The sequence below is a fragment of the Ipomoea nil genome, unplaced genomic scaffold, assembly GCF_001879475.1.
Source record: "Ipomoea nil cultivar Tokyo-kokei standard unplaced genomic scaffold, Asagao_1.1 scaffold1421, whole genome shotgun sequence".
In the NCBI taxonomy this organism is placed as follows: Eukaryota; Viridiplantae; Streptophyta; class Magnoliopsida; order Solanales; family Convolvulaceae; genus Ipomoea; species Ipomoea nil.
The window spans coordinates 8,298,040-8,322,335 of record NW_017617849.1 but is presented as its reverse complement, the minus strand read 5'-3'; the positions used below and the strand labels follow the sequence as shown (position 1 = coordinate 8,322,335).

The 24,296-nt window shown below is 38.1% G+C and overlaps 3 protein-coding genes across 3 annotated transcripts; all 3 read right to left on the bottom strand.

The window, feature by feature from the left end:
* Window positions 1-4,220: 4,220 nt before the first annotated feature.
* On the bottom strand, window positions 4,221-6,835 carry LOC109187724 (subtilisin-like protease SBT1.4). Its single transcript, XM_019338019.1, has one exon. It carries the CDS (start codon window positions 6,710-6,712, stop codon window positions 4,415-4,417), a length of 2,298 nt encoding a protein of 765 aa, XP_019193564.1. The 5' UTR covers window positions 6,713-6,835; the 3' UTR covers window positions 4,221-4,414.
* A 1,842-nt stretch (window positions 6,836-8,677) lies between these two features.
* On the bottom strand, window positions 8,678-11,213 carry LOC109187451 (subtilisin-like protease SBT1.4). Its single transcript, XM_019337638.1, has one exon. It carries the CDS (start codon window positions 11,015-11,017, stop codon window positions 8,678-8,680), a length of 2,340 nt encoding a protein of 779 aa, XP_019193183.1. The 5' UTR covers window positions 11,018-11,213.
* A 9,001-nt stretch (window positions 11,214-20,214) lies between these two features.
* Window positions 20,215-22,616, bottom strand: LOC109187450 (subtilisin-like protease SBT1.4). Its single transcript, XM_019337637.1, has one exon. It carries the CDS (start codon window positions 22,614-22,616, stop codon window positions 20,298-20,300), a length of 2,319 nt encoding a protein of 772 aa, XP_019193182.1. The 3' UTR covers window positions 20,215-20,297.
* Window positions 22,617-24,296: the final 1,680 nt, after the last annotated feature.

The window sequence follows — 24,296 nt, the reverse complement described above, 5'->3', positions numbered from 1 at the left end:
TTCACACTGTCTTGATTGTGAAAAATATAGATTATACAATAAAATAGTTTGATTCCCTATATATTTGACGGAACATTCACTCTTACTTTATAAACAATATATTTCTCAATGTGGTTCAATTCGAATCTCATGAGAAACATGTATAGAAAAAATTGCCCAAAAATATTAAAAGGTCAGAATAGATTGGATTTCTTGTGCGCACATAAAAACTATGGTTTAGCGGGTGAAGTGATTTCTCGACTCACGGTTGACATCTATGGAGTATATATCTGATCCGATCCTTACATTAACAGTTAACATTTTGAATTTCTTCATCAATACATGAAATGAGGTCTTTAGAGTATGGTTGTTTTGTCACGTTTAGTTTTACGTAAAATCACCTATACTATGGCCTGACCTGGTTTTTGCATGCGTGCACACATTAGTCGTGCATGAAACACGATTCCCACGTACTCATGGTGCATGAAAAACACGATTATGGCTCTGTTTGGCAACGCTAAGCTAGGAGCTTATAGCTTATTTTAAACTACTAATAAGCTATAAGCTCTGTTTGGTAATGTTCCCAAAATAAGCTCCTAGCTCAAAATAAGAGTTTATTTTGGAACGCTACTTTAGGTAGCGTTTCAAAATAAGCTACTAGCTTCCTAACTTTTTTTCCATCTTTACCCCTTATTATTTTAAAATAATGACATATTTTAACCTTATGAATTAAAACACTTTCTCTTCCCCTATCCCAACTTTTACGTCAATCCCTTCCTTAGTCTTGTTTCCTGCTAAACAATTATGTTGAAACTTTAGCTTATTATTATTATTATTATTATTATTATTATTATTATTATTATTATTATTATTATTATTATTATTATTATTATTATTATTATTAATGTTATTTTAAAATTACCAATATGGCTTCAATCTCAAATTGAACAAGAGCCGCCAACTAATGCTCAAGAAGCATTCAATCGTGTACATTCTTCTCTTCGAAGTTGTATTGAGAGGTCGTTTGGAGTATTGAATAAGAGATGGAAAATATTTGCTAAAATGTCGCAGTTTAGTGAGGAGATCTAAATTGATGTTATTATGGCCACATTTGCACTACATAATTATATTCGGAAGAATTCACAAGATGACATGATGTTTAATGTGCTTGAGCAGCATCCAGATTACATACCGCCCGATGAACTTCAAGATTCAAGTAGTAATATCTCCATCAACGAAAATTTAAGTCACACCTCTATGGAGATGAAGGAGATTCGCAACAATATTGCTACTTCATTATGGAATGCTAGATCATGATCATGCTAATAGTTTTATTTTAAAAAGTGTTTACTTTTTTTTTGGAAAACGAAATGTTAAATTTTAATATGTAAACAAACTAATTTAAATTTTATGAAGATGTCCTATAAATTAAATGTGATTCACCTAAATTTCTCATTATTGGATGTGGTCCACTTTCTCTACATTCGTCAATACACCCCCTTGTCATTTTAAAGGAGGTTGGGTAGCTGAATGAATTAATGATTCAAAATTAAGTGTACCTAAGATATCCACATTGTAGTGCTAAGGATTAGGATATTCTTCCGGGATTTAGGATAGTTGGTTTGTCGCGATCATAACTGGTGGGATCATTGTGAAGTTTAATTCAAATCTCATTGGAAACATGTATAGGAAAAATTGTCCAAAAATATTAGAAGGTCGAGCTGAGGTTAGTTAGATGATGTAGCAAAAATAAGATGTGAGCTCAGGTGTGAAAAATCGTCCTCAAGGGATTGGGGGATATGACACGCAATACGCAATCACAAGAAACTAGGCACTAGCACTAGGCAATCAACAAGAAGCTAAGCAAACCATAACGAGGATGAGACAACGGTAACTAAACAAAATACCAAAAACACATATGAACAAGAGATAAATACGAAATAAAGAAATAGGACTCAAACTAGGGAGCATTATCATCTAAATGCTTTAACAACCTAAGGGATTAGGGAGAACAAGTAACCAAGGAACCAAGCGGGAATGCACGTAGGTATCCTAGTCTACGAACCATTCTCGTGATTAATAAACAAGGATTAGAACAAGGAATTGCCCCGCTTTCGTGGTGAATCAATTCCAAGTCCATCAGGCACACAAAGCATCTAAAGCCCCAAATTTCCCCCATTTTCATAGGAAAAATCAGGTCTATGCAAGGGGTGGCTTGGATTCATCATCCAACTCTCGTTGAGGCAAGGAATCCTCTAAAAACAAGCTAATGAATGTGTACATCAAACATTAACAAGATATAAATACAAAACCTTCACAAACACATGAACCCTAGGTTGGAGTTCTTTCCCTTTTTTTGCAATAATCACAAATCAAGCATCAAGATAGATAATACAACCCTAACTCAAGTCCATAAACTAACTACTCATGATTCAATATCATAAAGAACACAAAAACATAAATGTAAAACATAAACATTGCAAGATAAAGAGATAAAAGGGAGAAGAAAACTTCACTAAGAAATGGATGGTAAATCTTGGAATCCAAGTGTTGAATCCTTGATTACAAGCTTGAAAAATGTTAAGAAACTTAAATCTAAACCTAATCTAACACTATAATATGAAAGGAAGTGAGAGAGAGAAGCTAGGGCTCAACCATGATATGGGTCAAAACCATGTAGAAATGAGAGAAAACGGGGTTAAAAGGAGGCAGAGCAGGTTGGGACGGCCTCTTGGATGGGCGTACGCCAGGGGGTACGCTTTTTGGTGCATTTCCAGTGAAAACTGGATCAGGGCGAAGAGATGCGTACTGGCATGCGTACGGGCGTACGACAGGGCGTACGAGGCTCCTGGAAACAGAATTCTATGCACTTGTCTTGACTTCTAGGATATTTTCCTCCTCTAAAACCATTTTATTGGCACTTATGGTCTTCGACAAAGTTGTAGCCCTTTAAGTTTTCTTTCCAATGGTGCAAGAATCACTTCATTTGGACATTCATAGGCCGAGATATGGTCAAAAAACCAAACAGTATCCAAAATGAGCGAAAATTACAATGTCTTGATCTTTTGCTCCTCTTTTGTTTTGATTTGCCCAAATGACTAAGACCATTGAATACACCACTCTTAGGCTCCCTTGGAAGTATTTGTCCATCCTCTTAACTTCTCATTGGCTCCCATGGACTCCTAATCCATCCAAAACGCTCCATTTGACTCCAATGTCCACCAAAATACCTGAAAATACTCATCTTTGTTTCCAATGCTTTCCAAACCAATCTCCTTGCAAAATAACACAATTTAGTCCCAATCTCATGAAATTTGGAATGATCTATATGCAAAATGGCTTAGAGAAAGAGGGGGAAAATATAGACAAATAAGCACTTATCATTAGACCCTTTGTGTGCACATAAAGACTATATATGATCTGACTGGCGAATTGATTTCACAACTCGCGATTTACATCTATAGAGCGGATATTTGATCCTTACGTTAACAATTAACATTTTGAATTTCTTCGTCAATACACTTGATCTCTTGCCATTGTATGCGTATTTAACAGCAGAAGTCTTTTTGCTTGCTTAGTCTAGTGGTTAATACCATCTAGATGAAATGAGGTCTTCAGAGTATAGTGATTTTGCCACGTCTAGTTTAAAATTCTTCGACTTTAATTTTAAATTGTTACATGTGAAGTAGTTGTTATACCGTGGACTAGGACCCACAGTGCACTGTGGATTATGATCCTGAATAAGGGTGTAAACGAGCCGAGCCGAGCTCGAGCCTGGGTAGGCTCGAGCTCGAGCTCGTTAATGGAAGCTCGGTTCGAGCTCGAGCTCAAGAACTGATGCTCAAGTTCTAGCTCGATTGTTCGAGCTCAAGCTCGAACTCGAGTTCGAACTTGATCTTGAACTTTTTAATTGTTATTTTTATATATTATAATATATTATGTTATATTATATATTATAAATATTATATATTATACGGCTCGCGAGCGGCTCGACGAGCCACGAACTTAAAATATTTAGGCTTGGCTTGAACTCGATTATCAAACAAAGTGCTCGAGCTCAATTTTGACCGAGCTCGAGTCGAACTTTGACCTAACGACTCGTGAGTAGCTCGCGAGCGACTTGGGACTCGGCTCATTTACCGCCCTAGTCATGAACGATGTAATTTTAAATTTTAATTTTATTTATATTGTAAAACACTAAAACATGTGTCTGTCTCTTGCGTGGATTTATAACAATATCATAAAATAAAAACATAGGTCCCCCATAATAGATTATGGGTGGTTTTATTTCATAACATGGGCTACATAATAGTGAACTAGGCCCATTTTTGCATACATTTACTTATGGATAGGATTAGGATATATCCACTATAATGGATTTATTTTATTGCATGGACTACATAGGAATAAACAAGGCAGACATCCGTGCATATAGTTAGAGTTCAGAGACCGAACGTCCTTCCCAACTCACAGCTATTGGGCTAGTAACAAGATGCGTCCCATCACTCCACCTTAATGACCCGAATGAATCAGCAGATTGTCTAAGGCTTTGAAAAGTTACCTCATAAGATAGTGTATCGATTCGGTCAGTAAACACCAGCCTATTCGGTGACACAGTCACACGAACATTTGAGGGCGTTTGCACTGTTACCTGATAAGCAACATTCCTCACCTTGGCAACGTTTTTAACAGTTCTCTTGTATATCACGGTTTGGAGATTGTTTTTGAAAAGAACTGAAAAGGAAGGGTAATTTAGAGAGCCTGGATTACCCAAATTCCGATTTCTGCAATCCACTAGAGGAGAATTCCGCAGGAACAAGGCAATTTTCCGACTATCATACCCAATGGTACATAAAAAATCCACATAATCATTGACTCCGGCATCATAGACCAGACCCGGATCTACTGCGTGGGTTGGATCAACGTGTCCAGATCCATAAGCATGGGGGGTGGTTGGCTGTCTAGTGTAAAGATCTATGAGAGTACCCCTCCCGGAATTATCCACAGTGTAAGCAGTTGTCATGAGCGCCGACTTGATGGCAGCGGGGCTCCAACTTGGATAGATCTTTTTAAGCATGGCGGCCAATCCACTGACGTGAGGACATGCCATGGAGGTGCCGGAGATCATATTGAACTCCGTTAAGCTGCCAGTCCAGGCAGCTAGAATGTTAACTCCTGGTGCAATCACATCTGGTTTGAGAATTTCAGGCGTCAAGAAATTGGGCCCCCGGCATGAGAAAGCAGCCACACGCGGTGCAGACGGAGAATTTCCGATTACTGTTCCCTTGAATTCAATTCTAGCAGTTGGAAATGAAGCCGTCCTTACATATTGCCGGATTATTTCTCCGTCCGCTACGGTAACGACGGCGGTGGGAATCCTATCAGCGTTGGGCTCAAGCTGGTAGCCTTCGTTAGGTAGGTTAGGAACGATCATTCCTACGCCACCAGCCTGACTTACAGCAACTCCTTTATCAACAATGGAAGTATCGTCTCCTTGCTCACAAAACACGATCCTGCCCCTGACTTTTGAAGCGTCAAGTTGTCCGGGAAAACAGTAAAAGCTGTTGGCGCTACCACCGTAGACCACTGGAACTTGGATTCGGCTTGGTTGTACGCCGGAGTACAAGGAGGTGCCAGTGAAGCTCCGGCTATTCCCTAGTGTCACCACCGCCGGGAATTCCCTATCAATAGTGGAAGCACCGACGGTCAGAATCCATGGCGCAAGGTTGACGGCAGTATATGGATCGGGGCCATAATTTCCAGCAGCGCAGGAGACGATCACACCTTTCTGCACCGCACCAAAAGCTCCAATCGCAATGAGATCCTCATCGTACGGCAGAGCGAAGCCCGTCTTACTCTTAGAAGTAAGGGAAAGCGAAAGCACGTGCACACCGTCTGCAACAGCTTGATCCATCCCGGAAAGAATATCGGCATTGGAACACGTTCCCAGCCAGCAAACTTTGTAAACTGCTATTCTGGCGTTTGTGGCTATGCCTCTGGCTTCACCCCGTGCGTGTCCGTTTACGTTAGCGTTCGCAACAGCAGATCCAGCTGCAATAGAGGCAACATGTGTGCCATGCCCGTTCACATCTCTCGCTGATTTAGGTTCACCAACTATTGGCTTTCCAATTTCAGCTTCGTAGCCTCTGTAATAAGCACGAGCACCAATGATTTTCCGATTACACGAAGTCGCCGGAAAATTTGGACCAACCTCGCACTTGTTCCTCCAGCTGTTAGGAATGGGATTTAGACCCCTGTCGGAGAAGCTAGACCTTTCTGGCCAGATTCCACTGTCCAGAACACCGATTATAATATCAGCTCCGTAATCAGAGCTAGGCCCCAGATTAGATGACCCAGAAATTAAGCCTAAGAATTGAGGAGACCTAGTGGTCTGGAGCTCGACGAGGCGATCCGGAAGGACAGAGATCACTCCCGGAACGTTTGCTAGTTCAGACGCTTGGGAGGGAGTGAGGCGTGCAGAAAAACCATGCGCAACATGTTCATAGGTGTACAAGAGCTCAGATGATCTTGAGTGGTTAGAGAGAGGAGAAAGGGTATGGATGATGGATGAATACCAGTCATGATGGGTAGAGAAAAGCTGAGGCTTCTCAGATTTCATCATGAAAACGATGAAGCTCTTGGGTTCCTCCAATGAAGAAACCGAAACCCTGCAGACTGAAAGGAGACATAAGATGAATATGAAGAGAAAGGAACTTGGAGCGAGAACTCCCATTATATATATTATATTGTTGATTTGATGATGAGGATGCCTTTCTGCATGGCAGTGGGTGTGGATATATATAGAGGCGAATTGAATTGAAGAAGCTAAGGCGGGAACATAAAATAATTATTGTAGTAGCTGCAAAGCCAGCTGGCCTGATACATGGCTTATTCAATTGCTATTGCGGGGACCGTGGTCCACAAATGTAATGTCCAAAACTAGGATGAGTGCCCCGTTTAGTTCTAAATTTTTGGATTTTTAAATTGTTACCATCTATTATATTGATCTGAGTTAATCATCCCTTCAACTGTATAGTACTATTAAATTTTAATCGCACATGGTCCTTCCAGGAGGACCACTACTAGTTAAATTTTGAAAGTTGAATTGACATAAATAGGAAGGAGGAAGCGAGAGAGGGAGAAGCAATTGATGATGAGGATTCATGCATGGTAGTAACGACTATGAAGGTGAGTATGAATGAGTGCTTCTCCCTCAGAAAGCTGATGAATATATATGCAGATAAGAATGAAGGGACGGAGTGGGTATGAGTGAATGCTACATGCACAGAAAGCTAGCTCATGAAGATGCAAATAAGAATGAAGGAAGTTTTGCATGAAACACGATTTCTATTTCCTATAAATTAAATGTGATTCACCCAAATTTCTCATTATTATATTGTGGTCCAATTAATTTAATTTCTCAACAATCATATCGTCAATACACTCCCTTGTCATTGTATGTGTATTTATCTTCTTCCCACCATTATTCTGTAAATTCACCATCAACTGCAGATGGTCCTATTTTCAGCATGGGAACAAAAATTGAACTTGCCTGGTACGTAGTTGAATGTATTAATGATTCATAATTCATACATAAAAGTATTACAATTATTGATACTGATAAGTGTATTTAATTTGTTCCATATTTTACCCCCATTCTTTAACCAAGTTTGTGCTTAATTTGGCCCATTTATTTCATTGCACATAAGGCTTACTAGTGTTATTTCTCATCTTTAGGTGTTTAATTTTTATCTTCGACGGTTCGACCACAAGGGAAGTGAAAAAAAAGAGAGGAGATTCTTGGATGATTTCCAGCACTAATAAGGAACCCTTTTTGAGATGATCGAGAGTAGCACAACAAGTTATGTGTGGATTTTTTTGGTGGTAAACTCATAAAATATATAATTACATATATTAATGACAATATATTGCAATAGTTATTAAAACAATATCATGAAAACATTTGCCCACCATAATAGATTAGGCAAATTATATCGTCCACCGCGGTGCATAATCGATTATGCATGTACCGCGCATCAAAACGACGTCGTTTAATTTAATGAAAAGAAACAGAATCTTCGCAAAAAACAACTCTGTTCTTCATCAATTTCATTTTGTATATACTGCAGTTTCAGTTCAACACTACTATAGTTTTATTTCGATATACAGCTTAATTTATACACTCAAATATGTGAAAATGTTAATTAATTTTATTTTATATACACTATAGTTTCATTAAAACACAACTACATAATCATTTCAATATAATTACAGCTTCATTGTACAATATACACTCAAATATGTGAAATGTTATTCAGTTTCATTTTATATATACTGTAGTTTCATTTTACCACAACTACAGTATCATTTTAATATATCTGCAGTTTAATTTGATAATATAAAAATAATACGTGAGACACTGTCAATTTAGACACACTGTAGTGTCACTATATTATAACTGCAGAAACGACACCATTTTGATGCGCGATGCATAATCGATTATGCACCGCGGTGCATGATATAACGACTAAATAGATTATGGGTGATTTTATTTCATAACATGGGCTACATAATAGTGAACTAGGCCCATTTTTGCATACATTTATTTATGGATAGGATATATCCACTATAATAGATAATTTATTTTATTGCATGGACTACATAGAAAAAAACTAGATAGGCTCATCCGTGCATACGTTTAGAGATCAGAGACCGAACGTGCTTCCCAAATTACAGCTATTGGACTAGTAACAAGATGTGTCCCATCACTCCAGCTTAAAGAACCGAATGAAGGATCAGCAAATTGCGGAACGCTTTGAAAAGTTACCTCATAAGATAGTTTATCGATTCTGTCACTAAACACCAGCCTACTCGGTGACACATTCACACGAACATTTGAGGGCGTACGCACTGTTACCTGATAAGCAACATTCTTCACCTTCCCTACGTTTTTAACAGTTCTTTTGTATGTTATGGTTTGGAGATTGTTTTTGAAAACAACTGCAAAGGAAGGGTAATTTAGCGCGCCTGGATTACCCAAATTCCGATTTCTGCAATCCACCAGAGGAGAATTCCGCAAGAACAGGGCAATTTTCTGGCTATCATACCCAATGGTACATAGAAAATCCACATAATCATTAACTCCGGTATCATAGACCAGACCCGGATCTGCTGCGTTGGTTGGATCAACGTGTCCAGATCCATGAGCATGGGGGGTGGATGGGTAACCAGTATAAAGATCTATGAGAGTACTCCTCCCGGAATTATCCAGAGTGTAAGTAGTTGTCATGAGCGCAGACTTGATGGCAGCGGGGCTCCAACTTGGATAGAGCTTTCTAAGCATGGCGGCCAATCCACTGACGTGAGGACATGCCATGGAGGTGCCGGACATAATATTGAACTCCGTTCTTCTATTATCCTTGGTGCTTTCGGAGGGCGCTATTGCACCAGTCCAGGCCGCTAGAATGTTAACTCCTGGCGCAATCACATCTGGTTTGAGAATTTCAGGAGTCAAGAAATTGGGTCCCCGGCTTGAGAAAGCAGCCACACGCGGTGCAGACGGAGAATTTCCGGTTACTGTTCCCCTAAATACAATCCTGGCAGTTGCCGATTTAGTGTTCTTTACATAATCATAGATTATATCTCCGTCGGCTGCGGTAACCACTGCCGTGGGAATCATATCAGCATTGGCGACAAGCTCGTAGCCTTGATGACGCACGTTAGAAATGATCATTCCCACGCCACCAGACTGTTTTACAGCAAATCCTTGATCAACAATGGTAATATTGGCTAGTTGCTTACAGTACACGATCTTGCCCCTGACTTTTGAAGCGTCAAGTTGTCCGGGAAGACAGTAACGGCTGTTGGCGCGACGACCGTACACCATTGAAACTTGGTTTGGGCTTGGTTGTATGCCAAAGTATAAGGAGGTGCCAGTGAAGGTCCTGCCATTCCCTAGTGTCACCACAGCCGGGAATTCCCTATCAATAGTGGAAGCACCCACCGTCAAAATCCATGGCGCAATATTGATGGCAGTATATGGATCGGGGCCACTATTTCCAGCACCGCAGGAGACGATCACACCTTTCTGCACCGCACCAAAAGCTCCAATTGCAATGGGATCCTCATTGTACGGCTTAGCGAAGCCTTCTTTATTTTTAAGACCAATGGAAAGCGAAAGCACATGCACACCGTCTGCAACAGCTTGATCCATCCCAGAAAGAATATCAGCATAGGTACACGTTCCCAGCCAGCAAACTTTGTAAACTGCAATTCTTGCTTTTGTGGCTATGCCTCTGGCTTCACCCTGAGCGTATCCGAAAAGGTTAGCGTTCGCAACAGCAGATCCAGCTGCAGTAGAGGCAACATGTGTGCCATGCCCGGTCATATCTATCGCTGATTTAGGTTCATCAACTATTGGCCTTCCAGTAACAGCTTCGTAACCTCTGTAATAAGCACGAGCACCAATGATTTTCCGATTACACGAAGTCGCCGGAAACTGTGGACCAACCTCGCACTTGTTCCTCCAGTCGTTAGGAACGGGGGATAGACCCTGGTCGGAGAAGCTAGACCTTTGGGGCCAGATTCCACTGTCCAGAACACCGACTATAATTTCAGCTCCGTAATCAGAGCTAGGCCAGAGACTAGATGCGGCAGAACTACTTAAGCCTAAGAATTGAGGAGTCCTAGTGGTTTGGAGCTCGAGGAGGTCATCCCGAAGGACAGAGATCACACCCGGAACGTTTTCTAGTTCAGACGCTTGGGAAGGAGTCAGGCTTGCAGAAAAACCATGGGCAACATGTTCATAGGTGTACAAGAGCTCGGATGATCTTGAGTGGTTAGAGAGAGGAGAGAGTGTATGGATAATGGATGAATACCAGTCATGATGGGTAGAGAAAAGCTGAGGCTTCTCAAATTTCGACATGAAAACGATGAAGCTCTTGGGTTCCTCCAATGAAGAAACCGAAACCCTGCAGACTGAAAGGAGACATAAGAAGAGTATGAAGAGAAAGGAGGTTGGAGCGAGAAGTGCAGCCATTATATTATATTATGCATGCATGTATATTGATGATTTGATGATGATGATGAGCCAGTGACTGTGGATATATATAATGGCGAATTCGCTAATTATTGTAGTAGGTGCAAAGCCAGCTGGCCTGGCTTATTCAATTGCTATTGCTATTACGGGACCATGATGAATCACCTCAGTTTCTAAACATTTTCATGCTAAGAAGCTAATAATTAGAATGGTAATGGAGTAAAAAAAACTAGTGTCTAGTATTTTGTCACATAGTTCTTTTGTGAGTGGCAATTGTAAAGTGTTACGTTTAACATTTTCTTTAGCCATATTTTGTAATAAAATCTTGAAGTAGTATATACACCTTCAAGAAGCCAAGAATGGAGACACATTTGTTGGGCGTTGGCTTAAAAAGTCAAGTTCAATATTCTGCCATTTAAATATGTACTGGGCTAACTATGTACTAAACATGTATAAGGAAGTAAAGTTGAGAAGGGATTGTTTGGCATCACTTTTAGAGGGCAACATTCAGATAAGGAAATAAAGTGTGTGGGTGGAGGGGGGATGCTTGGTGTAGAAATAATTTTATGTTTTTGTTACTAGTTATAAATTTTAGTGTCATGACAAGCACCTAATTATGTCTAACAACACTCCCATCATTACAATTACAATGTTATTAAAGCTAATATATATATTTTGATTGTTTCCACAATAAAGTTAATACCATCTGGAATGATATGTCTTTAGAGTATAGTGATTTTGCTACGTTTAGCGTTAATTAAATTCTTCAACTTTTAAATTGTTACAATCCATTGGTCCGAATTAATCACCATATATGATCATTCAACTATCAAATTTTAACCAGCCATAATCCTTCCAGGAGGACCACCGCTAGTTAAATTTTGAAAGTTGAATTGGCATGAATAGGAAGGAGGAAGCGAGAGAGGGAGCAGCAATAATTGATGATGATGCATGGCAGTAACTTTGAAGGTGAGTATGAATGAATGCTACTCAGAAAGCTGATGAATATTATGCAGATAAGAATGAAGGGAGTAGTGAATACTACACAGAAAGCTAGTTGATGAAGATGCAGATAAGAACAAAGGGAGTTTTCCGGTGGCCTGGCCTGGTTTTTGCGTGCACACATTAGTCGTGCATGAATTGAAACACAATTCCCACGTACTCATGATGCATGAAAAACACGATTCCGGCCGGCCTATAAATGTGATTCACCTAAATTTCTCATTATTATATTGTGGTCCAATTAATTTCTCTACAATCATATCGTCAATACACTCCCTTGTCATTGTATGTGTTAATGTGCATTTATCTACTTAACACCATTATTCTGTAAAATCACCATCAACTGCAGATGGTCCTATTTTCAGCATGTGAACAAAATTTGAATTGGCCTGGTACGTAGTTGAATCAATTAATACAATGATTCATAATTCATACATAAAAGTATTACAATTGATGAAACTGATAAGTGTATTTGTTACACATTTTACCCCCATTCTTTGACCAAGTTTGTGCTTAATTAATTTGCCCCATTTATTTCATTGCATAAGGCTTACTAGTGTTATTTCTCATCTTTAGGTGTTTTTATCTTCGACCACAAGGGAAGTGAAGAAAAAGGGAGATTCTTTGATGATTTCCAGCACTAACAAACCCTTTTTGAGATGATCGAGAGTAGTATTGGATAACCTGGAAGAAGGATCGCGTTCAAGAGTCAAGACAAGCGATCGTTATGATGTCTCTCTTTGATGACGTCACACGGGCGTCGATCCGTGTATGGGCACGGACATTGCGCCAGTGATGTACGGGAAAGAGGTGGTGAGTATACGGGTGTAAATTGTCGTTCCGCAAGGGATTGGGACTATGGCACGTACTTGAGTGACAACTAAAGTTCTAGGCACCAAAGTATTGGAACCCACAAGAATCCAAGCAAATTCAAATTCATGGTTGGGTAATGTCAACAATTAAAGGCTAAAAATCTGGTTAAGACAATGCAATTTAAACACAAGTAATCACAATGATAAAAGATGGGCTCAAATTAGGGGATGTTGCCTTCTAGATGCTTTAACAACTTAGGGATTAGGGGAGAACATCAACCAAGGGAACATAAGGGCAAAGCACATAAAAATCCTAGCTTAAAGCCATTTTCATAAGCTAAAGAACAAGGATTAGAGCAAGGATTGCCCCACTTTCATGGTGTATCAATTCCTAGCTCTTAAAGCACATAAGCATTTAGGCCCACAATTCTTCCCTATTTTCATAGAAAGAAAATGGGTTTAGAGAAAGGAGAGGCTTAAATTCTTCCCCCAACTTTCATTGTGGAGAAAAACTATCCAAAAGCAAACTAATAAGAGTTACGTACCAAATATTAGCAAGATTAAACATAAAACCAACTCAAACAAATGAACCCTAGGTTAGGGTTCTTCCCCCTTATGCAATAATCACCTATTTAGCATCTAGGTTGGCAATATCACCCTAATCCAAGCCCAAAAACGAACTACTCACACTTCATAAGCATAAATAACAACAAAGCACAAGAAAATATCATAAACATTGCACAAAAGCTTGAGAAGAAGAGTAAGAAGCTTCTCTATTGAAGATGAAGATTTTGTGGTTGAATCTCACTCCAATCCATGATTACAAGCTTTGTAGAAGAGTTAGAGATGAAATACTAGACTAATCTAAGCTAAGGAAATGAAAAGAAAACGAGTTCTTGCTATTTAGGGTTCTAACATGACTCTATTCTCCAAAAAATGAGTTATAACACAGTCAAAAGAAACAGAGATGGGCTGCTCGACGCGTCGAGAAATTACAGAATGTAAATCGCGACATTCTGCCAAGATTCGACGCGTCGAGAGTAATTCTCGACGCGTCGAGTGCTGATCTGCAACAGAACTTCTACTTGCAGGCTAATTTTGACCCTTTTGTCTTCAGAATTAGGCTTCGATGTCTTCATGAAAGTTGTAGATCTTCGAGTCTTCTTTCAAATGGCGTAAGAATCACTTAATTTGGACAATCCTAGGCCGAGATATGATCAAATTACCAAACAGTGGTCAGTTTCGGGTGAAATCTGTAAGTTCGGAACTTCAACTTCAAGGATGATTTTGACCACTGTGGCTTCCTTTTTAGGCCTTGATGTTTGAATATGAGTTGTAGCCCTTTGAGTCTTCTTTGCAATGGGACAAGAATCATGTAATTTGGATGTTTTTAGCTTGAGATATGGTCCAAGAACCATGACGTCGACGTGCAGGTCGGGAATTGCAATTGCATGGTGCTTGCTTCTCTTTTGCTTTGGTTTGCCCACATGACCAAGACCATTGAAAGAACCACCCTAGACTCCTTTGGAAGTGTTGCATCCATCTCCATAGCTTCATATTTGGCTCTCATTGACTCCAAATTCATCCAAAATACCTCAAAAATACACAATTGCCTGCACTCTACAATTTATGCATCAAAAGATAGAAACAAAGGAATTAAGGCACTTCTTTGCATAAAATCAAAGTGTTTGTCACTCAAAATATGTCTATACAAGGGGTAAAAATATGGACATAAATGCACTTATCAGCCAGCATGAGAAAGCCCATACGTACACACGGACACCCACATCACTGCGGAAAATCTTTGATTTTTCGACTATTTTTCCTACCACCCTAAAAGTAGTCTGAAAAAATAATTTTAGTTTATTTTAATTAAATTTTTTAAAAATTATTTTTAAAATATATTTCAAATTGGATGACCTGTTAGACAGGGGGAAAACTTGTAAATGGGATAAATTGTTTAAAATAAGTTAATTTAGGGATTCAATTATAATTTTTTTTAAGTTCAGTGGTCTAATTACATTATTATGTGCGATTTAATAGCCTATTTAATTCTTATATTCCTATAATATATAGAGGCGAATTGAAGAAGCTAGCTAGCTAAGGCGGGAACTACGATTTTCGGAATTTTGGCATGTGGATCGCATGGCAAGCCGAAGATCTGAATTCTGAACATACATTAATTATTGATTTATTGTAGTAGGTGCAAAGCCAGCTGGCCAGATACGTGGCCAGATGGTCCTATATTTTTAGCATGTGAATAAGTGAATTGGATATATATTGCCTATTTTAGCAAGTTAATTGGATAGGGCGGACCATATATCCAATATAAATGCTAAAAATAGGACCATCTGCAGTTGACGGTGATTTTACAGAATAATGGTGGGAAGAAAATAAATACACATACAATGTCAAGGCAGTGTATTGACGATTGTAGAGAAATGGGACCACAATGAGAAATTTAGGTGAATCACATTTATAGTGAAAAAAAAAAAAAAAAAAAAGCTTCTAGTGTAAAAATGAGCTCCTATGACCATACAAATTGAACAATTTGCGCCTATTGTTGCTAAAACTGACGCGAAACGTGCTAATAATAATAATAATAATAATAATAATAATAATAATAATAATAATAATAATAATAATAATAATAATAATAATAATAATAATAATAAAAACATTATTAAGGTGCTCAAATAGGTTTTCATTCATTCATTTATTATTATCATTTGGTTATTTTGATTTGAGGTGTGCATGTTTTTTTTTTTTTTTTTTTTTTTCAGGCTCTATCACAAGAGTATTTGTTCATAATCTACTTTCTCAATCAAATGAAGCACAAAAAGTCATTGCCACCTCCCCTAAGTCCCGAACCCACAATCTCTCATATAGGAGTCCAATCTTGGTGTCATTGTATATTATGTGTTAGAATAATGAAACTTATGAGGAAATATGATGTACATTATGTTTTAGAATAATATATATTATGTGTTAGCATAATGTACATTATGTTTTAGAATAATGTATATTATGAGTTATAAAAATTAATGTTGCAGCGGGTCGCACAAAAAAAAAAAAAAAACACACACAAAAAGACGTCATTTTTTGACCGTGGTCCACGCAATAACTATTATATTTTATTTGTTTCAATTCTTTAAGCATATATGGGCATCTTTTTTGGGTTTGGGTTCATTCCTTTATTTATTTATTCATTTTGTCTAGTTTAGACCTCTTCCCTAGGCCTAAGTTTGTTTTATGGAAAGTGCCATCAACATTTATTTTGCTTGATTAATAAAGTTCTTTTTTTTTTCTTGAAAAAATAGGGTAATTTACATTGAGATCGAATTAATTTTCATTTATCCATTATTTATTTTAATTTAACATACAATATATCAATTTTTTTATGTACAACACAAATATTTGTAAAAATATTTAAAATATCATTTATTGCTAAAATTTCCAACACTAATGGCTAATACCTACAAATATCTATAAAATTGAGAGATGCATGCATGTATGTATGTGTGTAGAAATCTAATCTATAATCAGCCACTCTTATAAAAAAAAATTACAGCGATCCTTGCTTGCAGAAGATTGGGAGGTTACTCAAATGAAGGGTAATTTAAAGAGGCTAGATTACTCAAATTACAATCCACCAAAGGATCATTCCGGCCACATGAACGACGAAATATTTGTAAGTAGGAAATTTTAATTTTGGTCATATGACTATAGGGGTCTTATTAATTTTAGTCTTTAACTTTCAAAAATGTCAATTTAGTACATTAACTATGCAATTTTGTCAATTTTGGTCACTCCAGTCAAATTGCCGGTCAAATTTCACCGAAAAAATTTAATAATTAAAATAATGAGGATATTTTGGTCGTTTCACGTCTCTTTTATTCTTCCCAAACGATTACATCTCTTCCTCTCCCGTTTCCGGCGAATGCCATGAACTAAGATGATGGGGAAATGAGGCTTGATGATATTAAAGATAGGGTTTACAGGGAGAAAGAACGCCGGAAGCGGGAGAGAAAGGGATGGACTCGCCGGAGAAGAAGAAAAGATGCGTAAAACGACCAAAATATCCTCATTATTTTAATTATTAAAATTTTCCAGCGAAATTTGGCCGGCAATTTAGCCGGTGTGACCAAAATTGACAAAAATTACATAATTAAGGTACTAAATTGACACTTTTAAAAATCAAGGACTAAAATTAACAAGACCCCTATAGTCATATAACCAAAATTGAAATTTCCTCTATTTTAAATTTATTTCATTATTATACATGGGATACATAAAACTAAAATAAGCCCATTTTTGCATATATTTAAAGTGCAAATATAATTGTGAACCCATTTTACCCAAATAACAACTATTGGGCTACTAACAATGTGCACTGATAAATGTTTATTTGTCTATATTTTCCCCCATTTCTCTAAGCCATTTTGCATATAGATCATTCTAAATTTCATGAGATTGAGACTAAATTGTGTTATTTTGCAAGGAGTTTCGTTTGGAAAGCATTGGAATCAAAGATGAGTAATATCATGCATTTTGGTGGATATTGGAGTCAAGTGGAGCATTATGGATACATTTAGAGTCCATGGTAGCCAAGGAGAAGCTAAGTTGATGGGCAAAACACTTCCAAGGAAACCTAAGAGTGGTGTATTCAATGGTCTTAGTCATTTGGGCAAACCAAAACAAAAGAGGAGCAAAAGATCAAGACATTGTAATTTTCGCTCATTTCGGACACTGTTCGGTGTTTTGACCATATCTCGGCCTAGGAATGTCCAAATGGGGTGATTCTTGCACCATTGGAAAGCCATCTTAAAGGGGTACGACTTTGTTGAAGACCATAAGTGCCAATAAAATGGTTTTAGAGGAGGAAAATAGCCTAGAAGTCAAGACAAGTGCACAGAATTCTGTTTCCAGGAGCCTCGTACTGCCTCGCGTACGCCCATCCCTCATCCCATCCGAGATCTGAAAAAGGAACCAGGTGGCGTACGCCCTGCCGTACGCCTGTACGCATGCCAGTACGACCATTCCAGTGTTCACTGGAAATGCACCAAAAATGGGACGCCCTTGCGTACGCCCATCCATCAGCTCAAGAATGAAGCAGGTGGCGTACCCCCTGGCGTACCCCCATCCTTGAGGGCGTCCCTACCTGCTCTGCCCCTTTTTGAGCTCGAATTGAGCTCTATTTCCACGGTTTTGACTCTTGTTAGAACCCTAGACACTCTCTTTCATTCTCCTTCATATTTTTAGGTTAGATTATGCTTAGATTTATGTTTCTTAACACTTTTGAAGCTTGTAATCTTGGATTTGAAGCTTAGATTCCAAACATTTCAAGATTCCACCATCCAATTTCTTTAGAGAAGTTTTCTTTCTTTTATCTCTTTCTTTTGCAAGATTTATGTTTAATGCTTGTGCTTTTGTGTTCTTTATGATATTTAATCATGAGTAGTTAGTTTATGGACTTGAGTTAGGGTTGTATTATCTATCTTGATGCTTGATTTGTGATTATTGCAAAAAGGGGGAAGAACTCCAACCTAGGGTTCATGTGTTTGTGAAGATTTTGTATTTATATCTTGTTAATGTTTGATGTACACATTCATTAGCTTGTTTTTGGAGAATTCCTTGCCTCAACGAGAGTTGGGTGATGAATTCAAGCCACCCCTTGCATAGACCCGATTTCTTCCTACGAAAATAGGGGAAATTGGTGGCTTTAGATGCTTTGTGTGCTTGATGGACTTGGAATTGATTCACCACGAAAGTGGGCAATTCCTTGTTCTAATCCTTGTTTATTAATCACGAGAATGGTTCGTAGACTAGGATACCTACGTGCATTCCCGCTTGTTTCCTTGGTTACTTGTTCTCCCTAATCCCTTAGGTTGTTAGAGCATCTAGATGATAATGCTCCCTAGCTTGAGTCATATTTCTTTATTTTGTGTTTATCTTTGTGTATATGTGTTAGTCTTATCATTTCCTAAACTTGTAGTTTGCTTAGCTTCTTGTTGATTTTCTTATGCTAGTGGCTAGTTTATTGTGATTGCATATTGCATGCCATATCCCCCAATCCCCTGAGGACGACATTTCACACCCGAGCTCACATCTTATTTTTGCTACACCATGCACCCCATCTTCCCAGACGAACAATCTGTATATGATTCATTAAGACCTTTTGATTTCGCGTTTGTAAAAGTTACCTCATACGATAGCCTATCATTCTCACAATAGTTATGCTGTGCAACCGAATGCACCATGCATGGTGCATACGATGCAAAACGACGTCGTTTTGATTAAAAATGCGCGTTCCACTTAAAAAAAAATTCAGGTTTGATTCTCGGCAATAACATTATTGTGGATATATAGTTATGAATTTATGGATATATAGTTGTGAATTTATGGATATTTAATTCATTCATTGTGAATATTTAGTTCAATCATTGTGGATATTTAGTTCATTCATTGTAGATATTTACTTCACTCATTCACTGTGGATATATAGTTATGAATTTCTAGATATATAGTTATGAATTTCTGGATATACAGATATGAATTTATGAATATTTAGTTCATTCATTGTGGATATTTAGTTCAATCATTGTGGATATTTAGTTCATTAATTGTGAATTTTTACTTCATTCATTCACTGTGGATATATAGTTATGAATTTATGAATATATAAAAATGATATTGCCGGGAATCGAACCTGATTTCTTTTTTAAGTGGGACGTGCGTTTTTTTTTAACCAAAACGACATCATTTTTGCATCCGTATGCACCATGCAAAATTTGCGTCATTCTCATCGCCAAATTAATGATTCATAATTAATTGTACCTAACACATCCACATGTACATATTGTAGCTCTAAGATTATAGGCATTCACAATATATGTATAAATTTTTGTACATATGACATTAGTTTTTGTAATTTTATGGCCTTAAGTTCTTAAGTCTAAACTATTAAAACTGGATATGTTGTCTAGTTTAGCGTGGCATTAGGCAAGTTAGGCTTTGAAAATATAGACATGTTGTGTTTGCCAAATCGACCCATTGGATTTTGCTTAATTTGGCATATTGTCGTAATCAAAACTAAACTAATTAATTTATTTTGACAACTCTAATCACATAAATTTCTTATATTTACTAGAATATGACGACTCATTAATAAACTATTATACTTTCAATACAATCTCATTTCATCAAACTCATAAGATCATACTTACGGATATTAATGAAAATATATTGCACTAATATAACTATAATAATATCATAAAAACATTTATCCACAATAATAGATTATGTGTGGATTTATTTCATTGCTTGGGCTACATTACATAGGAATGAACTAAGCACATATATTTGTGGATATATCTGCATACCATAATATATAGAGAGTAATTTATTTTATTGCATGGGCTACATAGGAACAAACTAGGCCATTCATGCATACATGCATTTAGAGTTCAGAGTTCAGACTTCAAAGCCGCCCTTTGCCACAACACAACTATTGGACTACTAACGGAGTGTGTCCCATCACTCCAGACTAATGACCCGTATACCTCCAGAGCAAATGGTGTAACGCTTGTAAAAGTCACCTCATAAGATAATATATCGTTTCTCTCAGTAAACTGCAGCCTATTTGGCGACACATTCACAGTCACAAGGTTTGGGGGAGAAATATTCCATTGTGCTGTATAAACAACATTTTTTACCCTTCCCACATTTTTAACGGTTCTCTTGTACTTTACGGTCCGGAGATTATTTTTGAAAAGAACAGAAAATGAAGGGTAATTTAGAGAGCCGGGATTACCCAAATTTCGCCTGCTGCAATCCACCTGAGGACCATCCCGCACGAACAACGCAATTTGCTGGCTAGTATACCCAATTGTACATAAGAAATCCACATAATCATCAATTCCGGTATCATAGACCAGACCCGGATCTACTGCCCTGGTTGGATTAACGTGTCCAGATCCATGGAAATAGGGCACGGATGGTTGTCCAGTGGAAAGATCTATGAGACTATTCCCGGAATTATCCTGAGTGACGGCTGTTGTCATGAGTGCAGACTTGATGGCACCTGGGTTCCATAGTGGATAGAGCTTTTGAAGCATGGCGGCCAATCCACTGACATGAGGACATGCCATGGAGGTGCCGGATATAATATTGAATTCCGTTCTTCTATAATCACCGGCGGAGGGGCCTTTAGCGTCAGTCCAGGCGGCTAGAATGTTAACTCCGGGTGCAATCACATCTGGTTTGAGAATTTCAGGAGTCAAGGAATTGGGTCCCCGGCTTGAGAAAGCTGCCACCCGCGGTGCAGACGGAGAATTTCCGATTACTGTTCTTTTGAATTCAATTTTAGCAGTTGCCAATGGAGTCGACCTTACATATTCCCGGATTATGTCTCCGTCCGCTACGGTAACGAGTGAGGTGGGAACCAAATCAGCGTTGGCCTGAAGCTGGAAGCCATAGGGAAGTGGGTTAGGAATGATCATTCCATAGCCACCAGCCCCCAATACAGCAAGTCCTTTACTAACAACGGAATTATTACCACCTGGCTCACAAAACACGATCTTGCTAATGACTTTTGAAGCATCAAGTTGTCCGGAAAGACAGTAAAGGCTGTTGGCCTGACCACCGTAGACAACTGGAACTGGGTTTGAGCTTGGCGGTACGCCGGAGTACAAGGAAGTGCCAGTGAAGCTCCGGCGATTCCCTAGTGTCACAACAGCCGGGAATTCCCTATCAATAGTGGAAGCACCCACCGTCAACATCCATGGCGCGAGGTTAGTAGCTGTATATCGATTGGGACCATCATTTCTAGCGGCGCAGGAGACGATCACACCATGCTCCACAGCACCAAAAGCTCCAATTGCAATGGGGTCCTCATGGTACGGCCTAGCCACACCACCAATCGAAAGGGAAAGCACGTCCACACCGTCCTTAACAGCTTGATCTATTGCAGCAAGAATGTCCGAATCGGTACAGCCTGGGCCAAGGCAAACTTTGTAAACCGCTATTTTGGCTTTTACCGCCGTGCCTCTGGCTTCACCCTGTGCGTATCCGAAAAGGTTAGCGTTTTGAACAATAGATCCGGCTGCAATAGAGGCAACATGTGTGCCATGCCCGTCCATATCTCTGGGTGATAACGATGATTGATTTAATGCCTTTCCAGTAGCAGCTACGTTGCCTTGGTAAAAAACACGGGCACCGATGATTTTATTATTACACGAAGTCGCCGGAAAATCTGGACCCACCTGGCACTTGGTCAGCCAACTGCTAGGCCTGGGAGATAGACCCTGGCCGGAGAAGCTACGCCTTTCTGGCCAGATTCCAGTGTCCACAACACCTATTATAATATCAGCTCCGTAATCAGAGTTTGGCCAGAGACCAGATGAGTCAGTTAAGCCTGAGAATTGAGGGGCCCTAGTGGTCTGGAGCTGGTGGATGTGATCCGGAAGGACAGAGATCACGCCTGGAACGTTTCGAAGTTCAGACGCTTGGGAGGGCGTGAGTCGTGCAGAAAAACCATGGGCAACACGGTCATAGGTGTACACGAGCTCAGATGATGAGTGGCTAGAGAGAGGGGAAAGTGAACGAATGATGGATGAATACCAGTGATGATGGGTGGAGAAAGCCTGGGGTTTCTTAGATTTGGACATGAAAACGATGAAGCTCCCCGGTTCCTCCTCCTCTACTGAAACTACAGTAGAAGAAAGGAGAGTACATAATAAGAAGAATATGAAGAGAAAGGAGGAAGGGAAGGAAGGAACAGCCATTGATCTGATGCCAGTGATGACTGCATGCATGTGAAGGCAGGTGTGGATGAATACACAGAAAAATAATTCTGAATATATAGGCGAAGAAGGAGCTTGGATTTTCAGCATGTGGATGCATGGCAAGCCAAAGAACAATAATTTTACTGCAAATTAAAGCGTACTATAAGTGGCTTATTACCATGGATCTAAGCAAATTATGCTGTTCAACCGTGTGCACCATAAATTCATAATTTTATAAATATATGTTCATAATTATAGAGCTATATGTTCATATTCCATTCGTTGAATTCTGTATTCACAAATCACATAACTATATGTTCATAATTTAATAACTATACAGTTTAAAAATTATGAATCTACAGTACATAAATTATGAATCTGCAGTATAGAAATTATGAATATATTATATTTAAATTATAAATTTACAGCATAGATTTTATAAATCTACCGTATAAAAATTATAAATCTACAGTATAAAAATTATGAATCTAGACCCGTGTGCACCATTTACCCAACATAACAGTACAATCCATGGATCTATAGATTAATTATGGCACACCACTTCACATTTATCCAAAATAAATTGGGAGTATCTTCTGTTATAAAACAGTTTTTCTGAGTATACAAATAATGTATACTACACATTAATTTGCCACATACACCACCCCCTAAACTCTTATCACCGGACTCCATGGTGGTCCTCATAAAAAATAAAATAACCGTATTTTATAAATCATGTGCATTGCAGTCGAAGAACAAATGAACAATAATTGTAGTGCGAGGCGAGGCCTATACTAGTACGTGGCTCATTACGATGGCACACTTCACATTTATGCCCATCCACAATAAATTCAATCATTATTGTGTGAACCATATTTTATCTATGGTAAAATAATGTACATTTAATACAAAAATAATATACATTATATTTAGGGAATGTACATTATTTTTGTTCTGAGTGTACATTATATTATGTAATATAATGTACTTTCAGTATAAAAATAATGTACATTTAGTATATTAAAAATGTACTTTTTGTCATGTTCCACGTAACATTATGTGAACTATAATTTGCCCAATAGATTGGAAGCATATATATATATATATATATATATATATATATATATATATATATATATATATATATATATATATATATATATATATGCATATTCTTTTATAACATGGTTTTTCTGGGCATACATTTCACCTACCATATTATGGATAACAGCAAGATCGTTACGTTTTCTCAATGATTAATACCATACTAATAGAGATATTCATAAAATCTTGAGATTTATATGCACGTAAGAATACTTTTTCACTTGAAACTTTCTTTCACTAGCACAGTATTACCAATTTCTTTTTAGTATTTTAGAGGGGCAACATTCAACTCAGGAAATAAAGTGAGCCGGGGGTGCTTGGTGTAGGAATAAATTTACTTTAATTTTTGTTACTAGCTATAAATTTTGGTGTCATGACAAGTACCTAATTAACTCTGACAACACTCCCATCCTTACAATTACAATGTTACGTTATTAAAGATAATATATTTTTATTGTTTCCATAATAGAGTTAATACTATACCATGCAGATGGTCCTACTTTTTGCATGGGAGTTGGATATATATGGCCTATTTTTAGTAAGTTAATTTGATATGGCTGGCCATATATATCCAAT

What these genes read in the sequence shown, in the direction of transcription:
- LOC109187724 (XM_019338019.1), bottom strand. Translation starts at nt 6,712, where the DNA reads ATGGGAGTTCTCGCTCCAAGTTCCTTTCTCTTCATATTCATCTTATGT.
- LOC109187451 (XM_019337638.1), bottom strand. Translation starts at nt 11,017, where the DNA reads ATGGCTGCACTTCTCGCTCCAACCTCCTTTCTCTTCATACTCTTCTTA.
- LOC109187450 (XM_019337637.1), bottom strand. Translation starts at nt 22,616, where the DNA reads ATGGCTGTTCCTTCCTTCCCTTCCTCCTTTCTCTTCATATTCTTCTTA.